Source organism: Engystomops pustulosus, chromosome 2 (genome assembly GCF_040894005.1).
Source record: "Engystomops pustulosus chromosome 2, aEngPut4.maternal, whole genome shotgun sequence".
NCBI classification, from domain to species: Eukaryota; Metazoa; Chordata; class Amphibia; order Anura; family Leptodactylidae; genus Engystomops; species Engystomops pustulosus.
Genome location: NC_092412.1, coordinates 154760649 through 154780811, shown reverse-complemented (window position 1 = coordinate 154780811; position 20163 = coordinate 154760649). Strand labels below are relative to the sequence as shown.

Sequence of the window (20163 nt, the reverse complement as noted above, 5' to 3'; positions counted from 1 at the left end):
CATACAACCCTAAATACAGAGCTTGGGATCAGCCGGAATCCTCGTTCCAAACACTTAATTGACTAAGAGTATTACTTTTGCACACAATGGACCCAGAGCCAGGCATGTCTAAAATAAATGCATATCATCTGCCATATGTTCCAAACAGCGCGGACAACAGGCATCCCTTCCAATTCTTATTTTCCACAGTAACACAGGTGTCTGATACATCTTGTGGATAAAAAATAGCCGTGCCCTCCACTGTTCTACGTTTAGCTACAATGAGGCCACTGACACCAGAACCTCTCCCCATTTATGGTCCTTTAGGTCACCTATAGCCGCTTCCCATTTACTACATCCCAAGTAGAAAATGTAACGGGTTCCATACCACACTGTGCTTGGATCTCATGCCTAATTTGTAGATTTTGGAAAAAAAAAAAAAAAAACAGATTGCGGAACCCTATTGTAATTGCTGGAAAGCTTTCAATACTCCCCCATCATACAGTCACTTCAAAAACTGGACATTCTGTTGGTTCCATCCTTGCATCCCTTCCAGCATATAAACTTCTCCTAAATTGGGGTTATACCATAGGGGACTAAACTTGATCAATTCACAAAGTTCCAAAAGTTTCTTTTACATACTTAAAGTCATCTGCATTAAGTTAAAGGTCGGGCGTCCCAGCATCTGTCTCCCAAACACCCCAGCCTCAAGAGCTGCCACCGGAGTCTGGCCCCCCAATAAAATGTGGTGCCACCCTTGGGCACCACATTGCAGCTTCAGACAATTCCCTTCAAACTGTCGACACTGTGCAGCAATATAATATGCCCATACATAAGGCAAGGAAAGATCTCCTTTGTCTTTTGGCATCTGCAACTTTTCCTACCTAATTCTTGGGACCCCACCCTTCCAATATTTAAATTACTAAAATAGAAAAACGTTTTCTCAGTTTTTTCTATTTTATCGCTGCATGCCGGTTACCAATGCAGCATTGGCGGTTTGGAGTTTGTCTTCATCTACCCCCCTCTCCTGAGCACTGGTGGAGATACATTTGAATTTGCATCTATAGGTGCGCTGATACCCCCCAAAACTTAACTGGTGTGTTATGTAGCACACACAGTAGCTGCAGCATAACATTTTAATCAGATTGCAACAACACAGAGGCCATAGGTAATTTATACCACACCAATATCCTAGATCACATTTTCCCTTGCGCTTAATTCAAATTCACGTAATCACTCACTGTCCTGGTAATACGTAAACCTATGTACTTAAACTTCTATACAATCGGTAAGTCTCCTCTCTGTACATGAGGAAGACCTGCAGGATTTAATGGCAACCATTGATATGCAACCCAGAGTAGCTCCCGTATCGTGAAATAATATCCATTACCGCCGTAAGAGAGTTCTGACCCTAGAGAGAAAAAACAGAACGGCATCAGCATATAACGCTATCTTTTCTTCTCCTCCCTTATATGTACAGCGAACAGTAGCGGCAACAGTGGGCAGTCCTGTCTTGTCCCTCACTGCAACTGAAACCTATCAGATACTGCCCCATTAATTCTCATCTCATACTATATAAAGCGCTTCTGGCGCTTTATATAGTATTTGCACCCATTTAATTTCAAATTTATGCCATACAGCCCACAGATACCCCCATTCCAGACTATTGAAGGCTTTCATAGCATCCAATGATACCACCGCTGCATCCACTAACGCCTCCGAATTATCCTGCATGTTTAGCTAGAACCGCCTAAGATTAATTGCAGTTCATTTGGAGGGAATAAAGCCTGATTGGTCTCTATGTACCACTGAACTCACAACCGAACCCAGCCTAGTCACCAGGGCTTTAACTATTCGACTCCCTTCCTTAGGTGTTACTACAACCTAGAGTTGCATGATGCATCAAAATCTTGGTACTTATACGATACTGTTTATACATATACGATACTCTGTGCTTATACGATAGCATACGATTTCTGTTACTTGAGGTACTGAATGACTTTCAGAGACTCTACAGACTCCTTGTATCTGTCTGCAGAGGAGACATTGGGAATCCTTTATGTAGATGTGTCAGGTTAGCGGCAGATCAGGGACCTCGTCATCAGGGCGATATCACCATCTGTCCATATATGGATCTCCACTTCTCCCAGGGCTTTCCAGATACAAGGGGGGGGGGGGGGATTTATTATTAGTCCTATGTAGCTTCTTGGCGTATAATTGTCGCAAATTTTTCAGCAAATGTAATTTTTTCATTTTTTTAGTGAATCTAAAGTCACACAATGGTGGCAATAAAAAACAACACAGAGTGTGCAACATAACATTTATCAAATGAGAATTTTCAAAAGAATGCAAATTTAATTGCAAAACTAAACCACTACAGGGGGAAGTTTTTGCTCAATTTTATGTTTGAGGTATCTGAGAATTTCCACTGCAAAAGCATTGCAAAAAGGAAATTGAGCAGATGTTACACATACGAGCGACTGGTGCAGTTTATTTGCATAGAACACACACACTGCACATATCCATTTGCCCTCCTCAAATAAAGGATAGCACATCAAAAACACCAGTCTACATGATCCCTAAATTATACTCTTTAGTATACTAGTTTATATTAACATTACCAGGACAACCTTTACAACACATATACTACACAGTCATAAAACACTAAAGCTTCTCCTGGCAAATCACTGGCGGCCCGTAACTGATCGCATGCATTTCAATGGAAATGCAAATGCAAATCAGACTGAGCCCCTTTGTTCCCTCCATAGGTCATGTAAACCCAATTCTCTACCCTACCACCTAAAAGATGTCAGTCCCCCTGTGCTTCGACAACCTCCCCTCGAAAATCTATTCATGCTTTTGTCCCATTATAAGAGGGGGGGCGTGGCTAAGCCACTGAACAGGTCGGACGCACAATCAGGCAGCTCCGCGCCGGGCAATAATATCTGAGCCCATTGGCACCCTCCACCACCTCACGGGGTCATCTCATAAGACCTTGATTAGTGTTAGCGGCTCCCGGCACGCTCAGCCGCGATCACGGGAGTCCCAACCCAGCCCAAAACAGCTTGCCTTGCCCTGGGAAAGCCTCCGATCCCTCTAGGGCACAATCTGGGAGGGATTCCAGCAGCTGAGGAGCCCGAGATAGGCTACAACCAGATGGGGCCTACAAGCCTGGAGAAGCCCCGGCCTGGATAAGTGAAGGAGCCCAGGCGCATCTCACACCACTGGGGCAACCTACATTCCAGGAATTGCCTGGAGACAGCCGGATCCACGTGCAGGCAACCTATCCAGGTACTGTACTGCCGCTATCAGACACCCTGCACGCCCGCAACTACCTGGCTCAGGCTCACCCTTATAGTGCCCTGTTACACACCTATCAGGACAGGGCATCCGGGGCTCCAGCCCAATACGCAACTACCGCAACAACCGTCTCTCTTAAAGGGCTAGTACAATCTCCACATTAACAGCTACCTGCGCCTTTCCTACCCCGCCACCACCCTAGAAACTGCTATTTTTTCTTCACATACGGGGGGCCCAGAGGGGTTGAAAATGCTCCTCTGAGTCCTGCTCCTAGGGTCACCACCAACAGACATTTGCTAACACAAGCCTATTCGCCTGTATAATACTTTGAGCAACTCTCCAGAGAGGAATGACAAGACCAAAGCGAAAGAAGGACCAGTCACCTTCAGGACCCTCTATATCGGATCTTCTTCAACTTCAGGCATCAAGCAGACCTGCTATGGCACCAACACCTCCTCAGGCTAGGCCGCACTCGACCCAAACATCTCCTCTACGAGATCACAGCCGACATCGCTTGCTACCGAGGAGTTCCTACGTTCCATCCAGGAAACCTTCCGCAAGGAATTGTCCACAGCTGTGGAAACCTTTCCTAGGCAACTGCAGGATATCACAACTAGAACCGATGACCTGGAGCGTTGTATGGATGATACAGCTGATGCTCTCGAACAAGACCAGAAGCAATTGGAAGACCATGTCAATTGCATAACAGCACTGGAATTGAAATGCGAGGACTTAGAAAACAGGTCACAGAGGGGAAATATCCGAATACGGGGTCTCCACAAGTCTATAACAGCCCTCAAGAGACGACCACCAATATATTCTCCGCCCTGCTACCGCAGGCAGATCCCAACCTGCTTTATATTGTCAGGATCCATCAGGCATTGGATCGACCTAGACCAGAGGGCTCACCCAGGGATGTGGTTCTCAAACTGCAACATGAGGACTCCAGAGATCTGATTCTCAACTCTGCCAGAGATTCTGCGGCTTTACCCGACCTTCCCGATTCTGTAAAATTGTATGCCAATATCTGCCCTGCCACACTAGCCAGGTGGCGAGAAATGCATCCTATTACGGTGGCACTCCAAGCAGCACAGGTCCGATACCGTTGGGGGTTCCCATTCTCCCTGGCATTTACGCACAATTGCTTACAGTCACCGGTTCGAACCGTGGAGGAGGGTAACAGAGCCCTCACACGAGCTGGGATCCCCTGTGCCTCGCAAGCACCACTTTCTCAACGGGCCCCTAGACCATCTCGACAATGGCGCACCATACCACGCCACAACAATTGCTCACCTTATCACGCTTGAACTGCCTTGCTCACAGAGAGAGCGGGAATTTGCCTAAGGTGACACCTGCTAACGTGAGTTTCTGAGAACTCCTGTTATATCTGCCCAATATTGTTTTTCCTTCCGGCTCTTCTCCTTCTCATTAATTTTATTCCTTTACCACATAGTGTAATGGTGTATACAAAATACACGAATATCTGTTATCCATCACAACCTCATTGCTACTCATGACCCTAGTAACATGTTGATTTCTTTGGTATGATGCACCTTTGTCCGAACGTACTGTTCTTATGTTTATGTTCCCCCGGTTGTTAGTTTCTCCCTTCTCTTCCCTCCCCCACTTATCCAGGTTCAACACGCCCACAGGGTGGATCATCAAACACCGCAAGATCAGTATATTACTCAGTCTGATTGTTATAAATACTTTCGCGCTTACAGTTTCTCCACTACAATGTGTAGAGTACCGTCACATAATGTCAGGGGACTAAACTCCCCTGCCAAGCGTCGTAGAGCCATGATTGACTATTCTAAACATCACCCCGATATCATCTGCCTCCAAGAGACACATTTCTCCACCACCTGCAGCCCCAATTATTTCCATTCCCAGTATAGATGAGTTTACATGGCATCACATACCAGTAAGATAAGGGCTGTAGTTATCCTACTGAAAAATTAATTCCTCTTCCAGCCACTAGGTACATATTCTGACCCTGTATGGCAAATTGTGATACTCTCGGGAACACTACAATCCAGACAAATATGTATTATGAATTGCTATCCACCACCGACCCTCCAACTCCCCACTATTAAAGATGTCTTCCATAAGCTCCGCCATAAACTCTGTCTTTTTGCAATTGCTCAAAACATCTAACCAAATGCATATATGACACTAAACTCCACATTAAAGCCCTCCTTACCACAAGAACCGCAAGGGCACTTAAATGGAAGCAAGCTTCATTCTATAAATATGCCAATAAAATGTACAAAATGCTGGCGCGCCATCTACGACAAAAAGAACCCATCAACTCAATATTTTCCATTAAGACACGGGAGGGAAATATTACCTTACACCCCGAACGCATTTACAACACATTCCATCAGTTCTATCAGCCCCTCTACACCCCATCAACTCAACCTGACCCGCCTAGTATAGCAAATTTTATCAATTCAATTAACCTCCCTTCATCAGCAATGGAAGCGTTTACAACCCCAATCACAGATGAAGAAATCACAGAAAAAGTTAAAGCACTTAAACTAGGGAAGTCACCAGGTCCAAACTGCCTCTCGGCTGCATATTATAAAAAGTTTCTTCCCATTCTCCTCCCGCATATCCGAACCTACTGTAACGCCCTCCTACAGGGAGAACAAATGCCGCAAAATTTTTACCTTGCACATGTAACGGTTATACCCAAGCCAAATAAAGATCCCCTTCATTTGAGTAACTATAGGCCCATGGCACACTCCACAGGCAAACTGCACCTAGTGGAGGGAATGGGAGCCAGGGGATACTTGTGCCTGCTGGTATGAGGTATAATATACCTGGCTGCCGTCTCCTGATCCAGCTCTTGCAAAGCTGTCCAGGGGCGCTGTGGTTTCTGCTCTCAGCTTTTAAGATGTGCAGGTGCGCGCATCTTGGGACTTCTGCTCAGCTTCCCTGCAGATTTCTGCTTTTTGAGACCCATCATGATGGCCCCCGATTGTTTCCTCTGCCTTCCTGACTTCTGTAATACTGGGTGAGAAGTGATTTCCTACCTGGGCAGGCGGGGAAACATGATTCTGCAGGAGTCTATCTGCGGAGCTCAGCACTGCACAAACTCTCACATGCGCCGCTATGACATGTCCCTGTTGTATGTGGTTTTTAAATTAGATGGAACATTAGGAGACAACTTTTATTCTCTTTTAAATTATTTTTTTTTCCATTTATATTTATGTTTTACTTAAATATAACTGTAACTGTACATCATGGAGTGGTAACTACCGTATATATGCCGAGATTTTCAGCACAAAAAATGTGCTGAAAAACCTTGCCTCGGCTTATACACGAGTCAATGATAAAAATAAATACATTAATACTCACCCTCCGGTGTCCCAGATGTTCCTCGCGGCTCCCGATCCCTGTCGCGGCTCCCTGCGGCTTCTTCACTCTTCACTGGCTGGGAGATCGCGCTGGCCGTCGCACACTGTGATGCGACGCTGTCGCCGCGGATGACGTCATCAGCGGCCAGAGAAGAGTGAAGAAGCCGCCGGGAGCCGCGATGGGGATCGGAAGCCGCCGGGAGCCGCGATGGGGATCGGAAGCCGCCGGGAGCTGCGATGGGGATCGGAAGCCGCCGGGAGCTGCGATGGGGATCGGAAGCCGCCGGGAGCTGCGACGAACATCGGGACAACGGAGGGTGAGTATTAAGTTTATTTCTTTATCTGTATAGGTGCTGCTGTATACTACTGAGGGCAGACTGTATACTACTGGGGACAAGCTGTATACTACTGGGGGCTGTGCTGTATACTACTGGGGGCTGTGCTGTGTACTACTGGGGGCTGTGCTGTGTACTACTGGGGGCTGTGCTGTGTACTACTGGGGGCTGTGCTGTGTACTACTGGGGGCTAGGCTGTATACTACTGGGGGCTAGGCTGTATACTACTGGGGGCTAGGCTGTATACTACTGGGGGCTAGGCTGTATACTACTGGGGGCTAGGCTGTATACTACTGGGGGCTAGGCTGTATACTACTGGGGGCTAGGCTGTATACTACTGGGGGCTAGGCTGTATACTACTGGGGGCTAGGCTGTATACTACTGGGGGCTAGGCTGTATACTACTGGGGGCTAGGCTGTATACTACTGGGGGCTAGGCTGTATACTACTGTGGGCTAGGCTGTATACTACTGGGGGCTAGGCTGTATACTACTGGGGGCTAGGCTGTATACTACTGGGGGCTAGGCTGTATACTACTGGGGGCTAGGCTGTATACTACTGGGGGCAGGCTGTATACTACTGGGGGCAGGCTGTATACTACTGGGGGCAAGCTGTATACTACTGGGGGCAAGCTGTATACTACTGGGGGCAAGCTGTATACTACTGGGGGCAAGCTGTATACTACTGGGGGCTGGTTGGCTGTATACTACTGGGGGCTGGTTGGCTGTATACTACATGGGGGCTGGTTGGCTGTATACTACATGGGGGCTGGTTGGCTGTATACTACATGGGGGCTGGTTGGCTGTATACTACATGGGGGCTGGCTGTATACTACACGCTCGGCTTATACTCGAGTCAATAGGTTTTCCCAGTTTTCAGTGGTAAAATTAGGGGTCTCGGCTTATACTCGGGTCGGCTTATACTCGAGTATATACGGTACTTAAAACTTATGACATACATGCTTTATAAAAAAAGCATTTATCAGAAAGATTTAGACATTATATAATTAAAAGTGATATAAAAAAGGATAGATACAGCAATAAAAACACACAACAAGTAATACACTGTCATATGGAATGCTATAATGGCCCCTCAATACAGCAACAAAATCACTTCATTTTTGTAAATCTTGTCTATGTAACAGAAATCTTTTCAGAACAGTAAAAATTGATTGGTCCCAAATATAATTAATTACACTCAAACCTCAGAACGTGGGCTCCATAGTCTTACAACAGGGTCAATGCCACTTGTGGCCAAGAAGCAGTAGCTTGGATGTGGTTGTAGACAGTTAACAATAGATTCATCTCCCTGCAGGACCCGGGTGAGAGCTTGAGTTTCCTTCTCCCAGATAAAGAATGAACCATCATCTGAACCACTGACTATGTACTGTGCGTTACTTAAAAAAAGAAAAAGAAAAAAGAAGAACACGTTAAGGCAATAAAAATGGTAAAAGCTATATAAACTATGCAATGTTTGCTTGAAATATACCTAACAATTATACACACCAAAGGAAATCTGTGACGACATTAGCAAAATGTTACAATAGTATTCAAGTAAATATATGTATAATGGTGCTATTAACATGAAATTTTCCCCCAGAAGTTGGTAAGAACCCATCCAATCCACACTGGAAAAACTCAAGCCATAAATGATGTCCATAAATGAAGTTATGTTAATAATGAGAAATAACACAAGGAAAAAGAATTTTAAAGGAAATCTTACTCATAGAGCCAGACACCTCCTAATCACTGCAAAAGTGTTGGTGCCGCTGGGAGAAGTATACAGACAGTGTAACAGTCTGTATAGCCAGATCTCAGAAGGTCTAGCCCCTCTGACTCATTAGCAGCTGGCAGCCCCGGGGTCCGGTGTGTAGATCAGATTCCCTGTTAAGCACACCGGAGGGGGGGGTCCGATCCACGGGGACACACTTACACGCTGCGGTCATACTTGACCGCACCGTGTAAGGGGTTAAACACCTGGTCTGGGCTGTGATGTCACGGCCCGACACTGGCACCATCGGGACCCTATGTCCCATAATCTTCTTCTGATGCGCCAAAGTAGAAAGGTAGCGTGTCAGAAGAATGGCCGCCATAAAAACCCAATATGGCGGTCATTAAGGGGTTAACAGTGTGTTAGGCAAAACTCTTCTCCATAGCTGTTCAAAATGCAATGTAAACGCCATGTGTAAACACAGAATGTGTGTAAAAATTGGCTAAAATCCAATCTGACCAATGCATATGACTAGTTTTTCCATTCAGGTTCATTTCTCTAGATCAGGGGTCGGGAACCTATGGCTCGCGAGCCAGATATGGCTCTTTTGATGGCCGCATCTGGCTCGCAGCCAGGGCTCCTATCCAGGGGCATTACTACAGCCATGACATCTGCTATGCTGCCTGTCAAGACCAGGGGCCCTTATCTGGCTCCTGTTGTGCCCCTGGCTGTAGTAATGCCCCTGGATGTATTCGGCAGAGCAGCGCAGGGTCCGCGGGGTTAATTCAGGGGCGGCGCCTCCCTCTCCCTCCTTGCAGCAGTCTCCTCCGTGTGTGAGAGAGGGAGGGGAGGAGACTGTCTGCCTGCAGCCAATCCCAGCGCTGGATGTAGCAGCGCGGGAGATTCAGACAGAGGAGACCAGAGAGCTGCATACTCCGGAGACATCCAGCACCTGAGGAGAAGGAGTCAGCAGTGTCTCCTCACACTCTGCACTAACCCCTTAGTGTCCTGTCTGCAGGAGCAGCTAAGTGTCCCTTACAGACCCCTCTGCATCATCCCCTCATATCTTCCCCCACCACTGCATTTCTACATTAATGTGAGGTTCTGCAGCAGCTGAGATACAAAATAGCTAGGACCTAAGACAAAATTGTGGTGCACGTCAGTAATAAATGTGGCGCATGGTCCGGCTTAGTAGTAACAACAGTCTAGCAGTCTTGTGGGACACAGAGCAGCCGCCACATAAAACTGGCGCAGACACTTTAACAAATGTGTATTGGGATGTTCTGCGGGGGGTGGCGTGTGTATTATAATGTTCTGCGGGGGGTGGCGTGTGTATAATAATGTTCTGCGGGGGGTGGCGTGTGTATAATAATGTTCTGCGGGGGGTGGCGTGTGTATTATAATGTTCTACGGGGGGTGGCGTGTGTATAATAATGTTCTGCGGGGGGTGGCGTGTGTATAATAATGTTCTGCGGCGGGTGGCGTGTGTATTGGGATGTTCTGCGGGGGGGGCGTGTGTATTATAATGTTCTGCGGGGGTGGCGTGTGTATAATAATGTTCTGCGGGAGGTGGCGTGTGTATTATAATGTTCTGCGGGGGTGGCGTGTGTATAATAATGTTCTGCGGCGGGTGGCGTGTGTATTAGAATGTTCTGCGGGGGGGTAGCGTGTGTATTATAATGTTCTGCAGGGGGTGGCATGTGTATAATAATGTTCTGCGGGGGGGGGAGGCGTGTGTATTAGAATGTTCTGCGGGGGTGGCGCGTGTATAATAATGTTCTGCGGCGGGTGGCGTGTGTATTATAATGTTCTGCGGGGGGTGGCGTGTGTATTATAATGTTCTGCGGGGGGTGGCGTGTGTATAATAATGTTCTGCAGGGGGGGGCGTGTGTATAATAATGTTCTGCGGCGGGTGGCGTGTGTATTACAATGTTCTGCGGCGGGTGGCGTGTGTATTATAATGTTCTGCGGGGGGTGGCGTGTGTATTATAATGTTCTGCGGGGGTGGCGTGTGTATAATAATTTTCTGCGGGAGGTGGCGTGTGTATTATAATGTTCTGCGGGGGGTGGCGTGTGTATAATAATGTTCTGCGGCGGGTGGCGTGTGTATAATAATGTTCTGCGGGAGGTGGCGTGTGTATTATAATGTTCTGCGGGGGGTGGCGTGTGTATAATAATGTTCTGCGGCGGGTGGCGTGTGTATTAGAATGTTCTGCGGGGGGGTGGCATGTGTATTATAATGTTCTGCAGGGGGTGGCATGTGTATAATAATGTTCTGCGGGGGGGGGGGAGGCGTGTGTATTAGAATGTTCTGCGGGGGGTGGCGCGTGTATAATAATGTTCTGCGGCGGGTGGCGTGTGTATTATAATGTTCTGCGGGGGGTGGCGTGTGTATTATAATGTTCTGCGGGGGGTGGCGTGTGTATAATAATGTTCTGCAGGGGGGGGCGTGTGTATAATAATGTTCTGCGGCGGGTGGCGTGTGTATTACAATGTTCTGCGGCGGGTGGCGTGTGTATTATAATGTTCTGCGGGGGGTGGCGTGTGTATTATAATGTTCTGCGGGGGTGGCGTGTGTATAATAATTTTCTGCGGGAGGTGGCGTGTGTATTATAATGTTCTGCGGGGGGTGGCGTGTGTATAATAATGTTCTGCGGCGGGTGGCGTGTGTATAATAATGTTCTGCGGCGGGTGGCGTGTGTATAATAATGTTCTGCGGCGGGTGTCGTGTGTATAATAATGTTCTGCGGGGGGTGGCGTGTGTATAAGAATGTTCTGCGGGGGGTGGCGTGTGTATTATAATGTTCTGCGGGGGGTGGCGTGTGTATTATAATGTTCTGCGGGGGTGGCGTGTGTATAATAATGTTCTGCGGGAGGTGGGGTGTGTATTATAATGTTCTGCGGGGGGTGGCGTGTGTATAATAATGTTCTGCGGCGGGTGGCGTGTGTATTAGAATGTTCTGAGGGGGGGGGGCGTGTGTATTATAATGTTCTGCGGGGGTGGCGTGTGTATAATAATGTTCTGCGGGAGGTGGCGTGTGTATTATAATGTTCTGCGGGGGGTGGCGTGTGTATAATAATGTTCTGCGGCGGGTGGCGTGTGTATTAGAATGTTCTGCGGGAGGTGGCGTGTGTATAACAATGTTCTGCGGGAGGTGGCGTGTGTATTGGGATGTTCTGCGGGGGGGGGCGTGTGTATTAGAATGTTCTGCGGGGAGTGGCGTGTGTATAATAATGTTCTGCGGGAGGTGGCGTGTGTATTATAATGTTCTGCGGCGGGTGGCGTGTGTGTATAATAATGTTCTGCGGCGGGTGGCGTGTGTATTAGAATGTTCTGCGGCGGGTGGCGTGTGTATTAGAATGTTCTGCGGGGGGGGGGCGTGTGTATTAGAATGTTCTGCGGCGGGTGGCGTGTGTATTAGAATGTTCTGCGGGGGGTGGCGTGTGTATTAGAATGTTCTGCGGGGGGGGGCGTGTGTATTAGAATGTTCTGCGGGGAGTGGCGTGTGTATAATAATGTTCTGCGGGAGGTGGCGTGTGTATTATAATGTTCTGCGGCGGGGGGCGTGTGTATTAGAATGTTCTGCGGGGTGGGGGGGCGTGTGTATAATAATGTTCTGCGGCGGGTGGCGTGTGTATTAGAATGTTCTGCGGGGGGGGGTGTATTAGAATGTTCTGCGGGGGGCGGCGTGTGTATTAGAATGTTCTGCGGGGGGGGGGCGTGTGTATTAGAATGTTCTGCGGGGGGTGGCGTGTGTATAATAATGTTCTGCGGGGGGTGGCGTGTGTATTAGAATGTTCTGCGGGGGGGGGGCGTGTGTATTAGAATGTTCTGCGGGGGGTGGCGTGTGTATAATAATGTTCTGCGGCGGGTGGCGTGTGTATTAGAATGTTCTGCGGGGGGGGGGGGGCGTGTGTATTAGAATGTTCTGCGGGGTGGGAGGCGTGTGTATAATAATGTTCTGCGGCGGGTGTGGCGTGTGTATTAGAATGTTCTGCGGGGGGTGGTGGTGTGTGTATTAGAATGTTCTGCGGGGGGTGGCGTGTGTATTAGAATGTTCTGCGGGGGGGGGGCGTGTGTATTAGAATGTTCTGCGGGGGTGGCGTGTGTATAATAATGTTCTGCGGCGGGTGGCGGGTGTATTAGAATGTTCTGTGGGGGGGGGGCGTGTGTATTAGAATGTTCTGCGGGGGGTGGCGTGTGTATAATAATGTTCTGCGGCGGGTGGCGTGTGTATTAGAATGTTCTGCGGGGGGGAGGGGGGGGCGTGTGTATTAGAATGTTCTGCTGCGGGTGGCGTGTGTATTAGAATGTTCTGCGGGGGGGGGGGGCGGCGTGTGTATTAGAATGTTCTGCGGGGGGGGGGGGGGGGGCCGCGTGTGTATTAGAATGTTCTGCGGGGAGTGGCGTGTGTATACTAATGTTCTGCGGCGGGTGGCGTGTGTATTAGAATGTTCTGCGGGGGGGGGGGGGGGGGGCGGCGTGTGTATTAGAATGTTCTGCGGGCGGTGGCGTAATCCCCGACAAAAATGCGGCCGCGGGACCCTCAGTAAATAAGCCCCATTGTACGGCTCTCGCAGAATTATATTTTAAAATATGTGGCGCTTATGGCTCTCTCAGCCGAAAAGGTTCCTGACCCCTGCTCTAAATTATACTTAATCTATGGACATCCATGGTTTTATTTCTTTTCTTTTATTCATTATGTTAATAGAATTTAGAAAATTGATGACATGATCAATACTTACTCCTGAACTGAACTGCTGGCAACACAGATATGCCATATGCTTCTAGTGGTGGGAAGAAGACTAAATAATAATTGCCTTACCTTCCCATGAAGCTGGCTTCTTTTATGTCCGTAGTGGTGTTACAGTGACCACAATATCTATGTTTATAATCCAAACTTCTTTCTCTAAGCAGCAGCTCATCTTCTGAGAGAGAATCCTTTCTGCCCCCAGATCGCAGGCGAACAGAACCTCCTTTTTTATCATCTTCTGTCAGGGAGATACAAATATAAACATTTGTCTCTGGTTTAAAGGATATTATGCAATAATGGGTATAATACACTCCCTTAGAATTACAATACAATACAAACTGCTACAACTAAAAAGCACATATATAATAGAAGGGACTTACGGTTTTCATTTTTCGAGAATAAGGCGACCCTTATGTCTCTGTCCAGAGCATCACATGCACTGCTTTGGGCTTGCTCAGGAAATTTTGCCTTAAATTCCTCCAAGCAATCCAGGGCTTCAGAAACAAAGCGCAGCTCAAACAGGCAACGTGCCAGACGGAAGTGTGCTTTCAAATGGGCTGGGTTCAGTGCCAGTGCTTGCAGACAGTCTCTTAATGCGTCATAGTGATCCCCATCCCTAGCATTATAATGAAAATGCAGCATAAAATATCAGGTAAAAAGCTCTACACAACGTAAACCATTGAATGTATGCTCACCACTTTCGCTTCATGTATGCTGCGGCTCGGTTTCCAAACAACATGGCACTGTGGGGAGCCTTCTGCATAGCTTGGCTATAAAGTTCAATGGCCTGGCTCCATTGCTGACGAGCAAAAGCATCATTGGCTTTTTGCTTAACCTTTTCCAGATGTGGTGGAAGCTCATTTGCCGACCTAGAAAAGACCAGTAAAACAAGAAAATTAATAGAGTGAATAAGTTGCTTACAAAAGTGAAATATTCTGATTAAGGTTGAATTAAGATTGGTGGGGGCCCTTGTGCGCAAAATCAGAGAATGTAGTCCAGATAGGGTACAGCAATCGCTATATATACAGCCCTGCAGCAATAACTATATACAACCTCCCCAGTAATCACTACATGCAGCCCCCACCCATAGCTTTTATTTTCCCAACTGCTCAATGGCTTCAGGGGCTATAGCAAAGCAGGACTCCAGTGCTCCACAGCATCAACAATGCCCATTGCCACAATTCCACTCCCCAGCATCTTCTCTCATCCTTTCCCCTTCAGCTATATCACTCCTGGGTCCAGCGAGATGTGGAGCCAGAGCCCTGAGAAGGAGCAACTGGACAATAGAAGCAAAAGCATAAGTGAGCATTGCTTTATGTAACCATAGCAGTTAGTTCGGAGAGGTAAAAGATGGATTACCTTTAACCCCTTAACTACTTTGCCATTTTGCACCTTCCTGGCATGGCCCTTTTTTTCCCTTTAAATCCAGGTGATTTTGAGTATGTTATTACGTGACACATTGTACTTTATTTAAGCTGATAAATACTAAACATATTGGCTAAAATTATTTGTGAAAAAAATGGAAATTTGTCAAATGGATGTTAGGAGACTTTAGGAGCGATTTTTTAGATTTTCAGGAAAAATCTATTTGTGGAGGGGCTTATTTAGTTAGAAATGACTTTATAAGGCCTATAGGATAGAAAACCCCCACTAATTACCCTATTTTAGAAACTGCACCCCTCTAAATATGGAAAATTACCTTTGGGATGTTTGTTAACCTTGGAGCATTTCATGAGGGTGAAAAATAAATAGAAGTGAAATTAACAAAAAATTATTTTATATGATATATTTATTGAAGACTAAAATTTGCCCCTTCACAAGGCGTTAATAGAAAAAGGTTTGGTGTAATTCCTCCTGAGTATGCCATTACCCATTTTGTGCCTGTACACTTCTGTATGGCCACAGGGTGGCACTTTTGAAGGACAAATATGGCTGAAAAACTTTCAGGTGTCATTTGGAGAGGCCTAGTGGTACCAAAACAGAGGATAACCCCAACAAGTGACAACATTTTGGAAAGTACACACTTTGGAGTGCAATATGCAAGCAAGTTGCAATATGTGTATTTGCACCTACCTATATGATACAATTAGGTCCCAAAAAAGAAAAATGTGAACATTTCCCCCAAAAAATAATATTTACCACTAATTTTTCTTAATAGGGATAAAAGATGAAACAACCCCCAAAATTGTGAAATCTACTGAATGTAGAATAGCCCCAAATTTCCATATGGAACATTGTATGGACAGCCAGTAGGGCTCAGAAGAAACCTGAGTGAAGTTGGCCCCCCCACCTTGTTCAAATCAAACAAAATTGGTGTCAAACGTTTGTGCTGCTCAAATTTTTGTTTGTGCTGCTATTGTTTTGAATATATGAACAAAAAATTAAAGTTCAAAAGTTCAGCCAGCCCCCCACATTAACCGAATCAAACAAAACTGGTGTCAAACGTTAGTGCTACATTTGTGCAGCAAAAATTTTCGTTTGTGCCGCTATCATTTTCAATATATTCATACTTTTTTGCAGAGGTCATCAGAGTTCATTTGTTCCAAAGTACAATGTGTTTTCTAGCTCCCCCTGGTGATCAAACCAGGGAAGTGTCAGTAGGTTTGTTTTTTACCAGTTCATCCTAAACACCTCAGACACCTGAACATACCTTAAAAATTATAGCGGCACAAACAAAAATTTTTGCTGCACAAACGTAGCACTAACGTTTGACAACAGTTTGGTTTGATTTGATTTGGTTAATGTGGGGGGGGCTACTTGAACTTTTGAACTTAAATTTTTTGTTCATATATTCAAAACAGAAGCAGCACAAACAAAAATTTGCGCAGCACAAAACGTAGCAGAATTGTTCGGCACCAGTTTTGTTTGATTTGGGCAATGTGGGGGGGCTGGTTGACCTCTGATGACCTCTGGAAACTTTCATTAAAATCTCGAAAACGATGGCGACACAAACTAAAATTTTTGCTGCACAAACCAGCACAAACGTAGCACAAACGTTTGATACCAATTTTGTTTGATTTGAACAAGGTGGGGGGGCCAACTTCACTCAGGTTCAGAAGAAACCCCATCGCTACAAAAAAAGAGGAGAACCCCAACAAGTGACAGAATTTTGGGAAGGACAACCCTTGGAGAATTTAGCAAGGTGTAATATGTTAATTATTATGGTATAGTGAGCATTTTGAACATACAGGTGGTTCCAAATATGATGTGCAACTGATGCTAAAGATGGAAATTGCAATTATTTCTGGAAATACACAAGTTCAGTGCCCATTATGTGATGCTTAGTTTGTGCCTCTAATAAGGAAGTTAGGTTTCCTGACCCTGTATGTAATCCTAAACACTAGCCAGAAAATACATCACGGCTCCACCATGATAAAGCACCATGTGTATTTGAGGCAGTACCTGGAGAATTACAAAGGATGTGCTAACAAATCCAGAGGCTTGGAGGGGAAATAGAAAACCTACAAAAAAGTGACCCTGGTTTGCAAAATCCACCCTTCAAGGAAATAATCAAGGGGTATAGGGAGCAATTTGACTTAACAATGGTAACTAAAATTCCTATTACCAAAATGAATTCACAGCACAGGTTGGACGTAAATTGTGAATGCGTTGCATTTGAGGTGGCGGAACATACCGGGGGCCCACTTAATTGTTGGAGTTGTATGGTATATCCTGAAGCACTCTTTCATGCAGAGGCCAAGGTTCGTCAGGCAGGGCAGGTCTCACAATCAGAGATCGCATACATTTTTTTCCAGGAGAGCAAAAATACTGTATATACTCAAGTATAAGCCACCACAAGTATAAGCCAAGATACCTAATTTTACCACAAAAAACTGGAAAACCTATTGACTCAAACACAAGCCGAGGGTGGGAAATGCATTGGTCTCAGTCACCAGCCAGTATACAGCTGGCCAGCCCCCCCCCGGTATACAGACAACCCCCCAGTATACAGCCAGCCCCCCTGTCCCGCCAGTATATAGCCAGCCCCCTAGTATATAGCTAGCCCCTGGCCCCGGTATATAGCCTGCCTAGGCCCCCCAGTAAATAGCCTGCCAGCCCCTGCCCCTCAGCATATAGTCTGCCAGCCCCTGCCCCCCAGCATATAGTCTGCCAGCCCCTGCCCCCCAGCATATAGTCTGCCAGCCCCTGCCCTTAGTATGTAGCCAGCAGCCATTGTGTACGCCAGTGGTACTGCGTAGGAACCAGAGCCGGAGGAACCCGAAGCAAGAAGAGTACCTGTGGGGGGCGTCGGAAAGGTGACTATATTGTTAATATTTTTATAGACTCGAGTATAAGCAGAGTCTTGTGCTAAAAAACTCAGCTTACACGGTACTCCTCTTTCCATATTTTAGGAGTATTTTTTAGCCGAGAAGGAGTATGATATTCTCAGCAATCGAAATACTCCATCGGAGTGTAAAATGGAAAATTATATTTTAAAAAAAAAGCCCCAGACCAAGCTTTTTTTAATAATGATTTTTTTTTTAATTTACTTTTGTTTTATTTATTACTTTTACCTGGGGCAGAAGTTGACTGGGAGCACATTATATGTTTCCTGCTGTTTTTATACACATATGGCCTGTACCATGGATCGAATGGTATCAGCCCATTAGATGACCAGTGATCTGTAGACACAGACCTGCAGAGCGGATGCACATTATATCCTGATGATGTAATCACTGGATCTCGCGGAATTAGTGTGTACAGCGCTATATCAGCCCCCTGTCACAGTACACAGCCATTAGTGTGACAGCTGATCCTGCCCATGACACCAGTCAGGGATGTTTCTAGGCTATTTGGTTTTCAGAAAGGGCATTAGAAAAGTGCCACCCAACACATACTGCTTATATTACATACACACCTCAGCTGCTGCAGAACCTCCTCAAACATGCCTCAGCTGCTGCAGAACCTCCTCAAACAAGCCTCAGCTGCTGCAGAACCTCCTCAAACAAGCCTCAGCTGCTGCAGAACCTCCTCAAACAAGCCTCAGCTAGTGCAGAACCTCCTCAAACAAGCCTCAGCTAGTGCAGAACCTCCTCAAACAAGCCTCAGCTAGTGCAGAACCTCCTCAAAAAAGCCTCAGCTAGTGCAGAACCTCCTCAAACAAGCATCAGCTAATGCAGAACCTCCTCAAACAAGCCTCAGCTACTGCAGAATCTCATAATACCCACATACACAAAAGCGTGCTTTGGCCGCGAGTTAGCCGCATTGATTTCTATTGGACAAATTTACAGTGCATCATTGGGAATGTGCCAAACACAAATATAGCGCAGGTCTTATTCCTGCAGTCTTTGCATCCGGCGCAGTCATTTACTGTGGACATCGGCAAGTTGAATGCCACCCCACCGATGTCAGATGGGCGGCAAACAAAGTCTGTGGCCAGCAAAATGCACCCGTGTTCATGTGGTCTTATACTGCACACATACTGTATTAACACATGCAATATGTATGACACACTGATTGCACACATACATACATACATACATACAATCCACTAACAGTTACTTCTATACACTTACAGCCTGTGGTGGAGACCGAAATCTTCTACATGGATCCCAAATCCCCTCAGTGAAGGGGTCTGAACTGTATAACAGAGGAGGCTGTACAGGAAGTGCTGTATCCCGCCACACATGAGAGCTGGAGCTTTTCCACCATCCTCATACAGTAGGCCACTGCAGCACAGGCCCAGCTCCTGATGTCCCACAATCTTCTGACACACCGCTATAAAAAGGCGGCTTGTAAGAAGAAGTACGCTTAATGGCTGCCGTAAAAACATAATACGGCGATCATAAGGGGGTTAAATGCCCAACATCGGTTGCTGGTTATTGATCACATGAATTTCAATGGAAATGCATATGGGTTGGGGCCGAGTCCTACCCCGAGTGTTTGTAAACGCAGCATAAGCGGATAAACATTCATATAAAGGTTATATTTTGCTGTTCTCACCCCACTATGTTCTTGGCTTCACTCACACGAATCCCATTACTGTAAAGATAAAGTCCATTTGCTGAGGTCTTGCCATTCTGGACTTCTAGAGAGGCAAAACACAGTTTGATAAGCTACCTCCAAGCAGGAAGTTATAATACTGAAGTAGTGAACTGGAGGGTAACTGAATGAGGGAAATGCTTATAAAATCAAGGTGTTTTGGCGCAAGCTCACCTCCAGGTGCATGATGAGTTTTAGGTAGCAGAAATGTACAAGGTTTTTGCTTGAAAGTTAAGTCAAAGAGGTATACCTACAAAAAAAATGAGTTGTAAAAGTCATTTAAAACAATCCAAATAATCTGAGCTATGTGATACTTCATCACTAGGTTTTGCTGCCCGCCCCTCGGCATAGATACATGGCGCACGGCGCGGTAATACGGGTAAAGATAGCACATGTCCTATCTTTTCCCCGGCTATAGAGCGGTACGGTGCAGCACCATATCGCTCCGTGTGCCCATTACCGGCCTATGGGGAACGTATATAAGGCCGCAAGCTTGTCACCATATTTTTTCATTTCTTTCTCAGCTGTATATGATCTAATCGCATATCTATGTTCGTTGAGCCTAATTCTGACCTGCCGTTTTGTTTGTCCTACATACATTTTACCACAAGGGCATTGATATGACATTCTTGCTCTCACAGGAAAACCAACCTTTAATCAGAATATCAGTCCCTTGAGTGGAATGTGAGAATTTATCCCCTTTAAATGATCGAATTGCAATTTTGTCAGTATAAGCAGGCAA

At 46.2% G+C, this 20163-nt stretch overlaps 1 protein-coding gene across 4 annotated transcripts in view; it reads right to left on the bottom strand.

The window, feature by feature from the left end:
* Nucleotides 1-20163, bottom strand: part of WDTC1 (WD and tetratricopeptide repeats 1) — a 51541-nt gene that overhangs the window by 12285 nt on the left and 19093 nt on the right. For 3 of the 4 annotated variants that reach the window (XM_072137017.1, XM_072137015.1, XM_072137016.1), the window contains exons 10-16: nt 19596-19671; nt 19383-19467; nt 14135-14308; nt 13820-14055; nt 13512-13677; nt 8179-8371; nt 1370-1390 (exon numbers count right to left, since the gene is read on the bottom strand). In XM_072137017.1, coding sequence (XP_071993118.1) covers nt 1370-1390; nt 8179-8371; nt 13512-13677; nt 13820-14055; nt 14135-14308; nt 19383-19467; nt 19596-19671 — 951 coding nt within the window. The remainder of the gene's footprint in view (nt 1-1369; nt 1391-8178; nt 8372-13511; nt 13678-13819; nt 14056-14134; nt 14309-19382; nt 19468-19595; nt 19672-20163) is intronic. The other variant, XM_072137018.1, reaches the window with a different exon arrangement.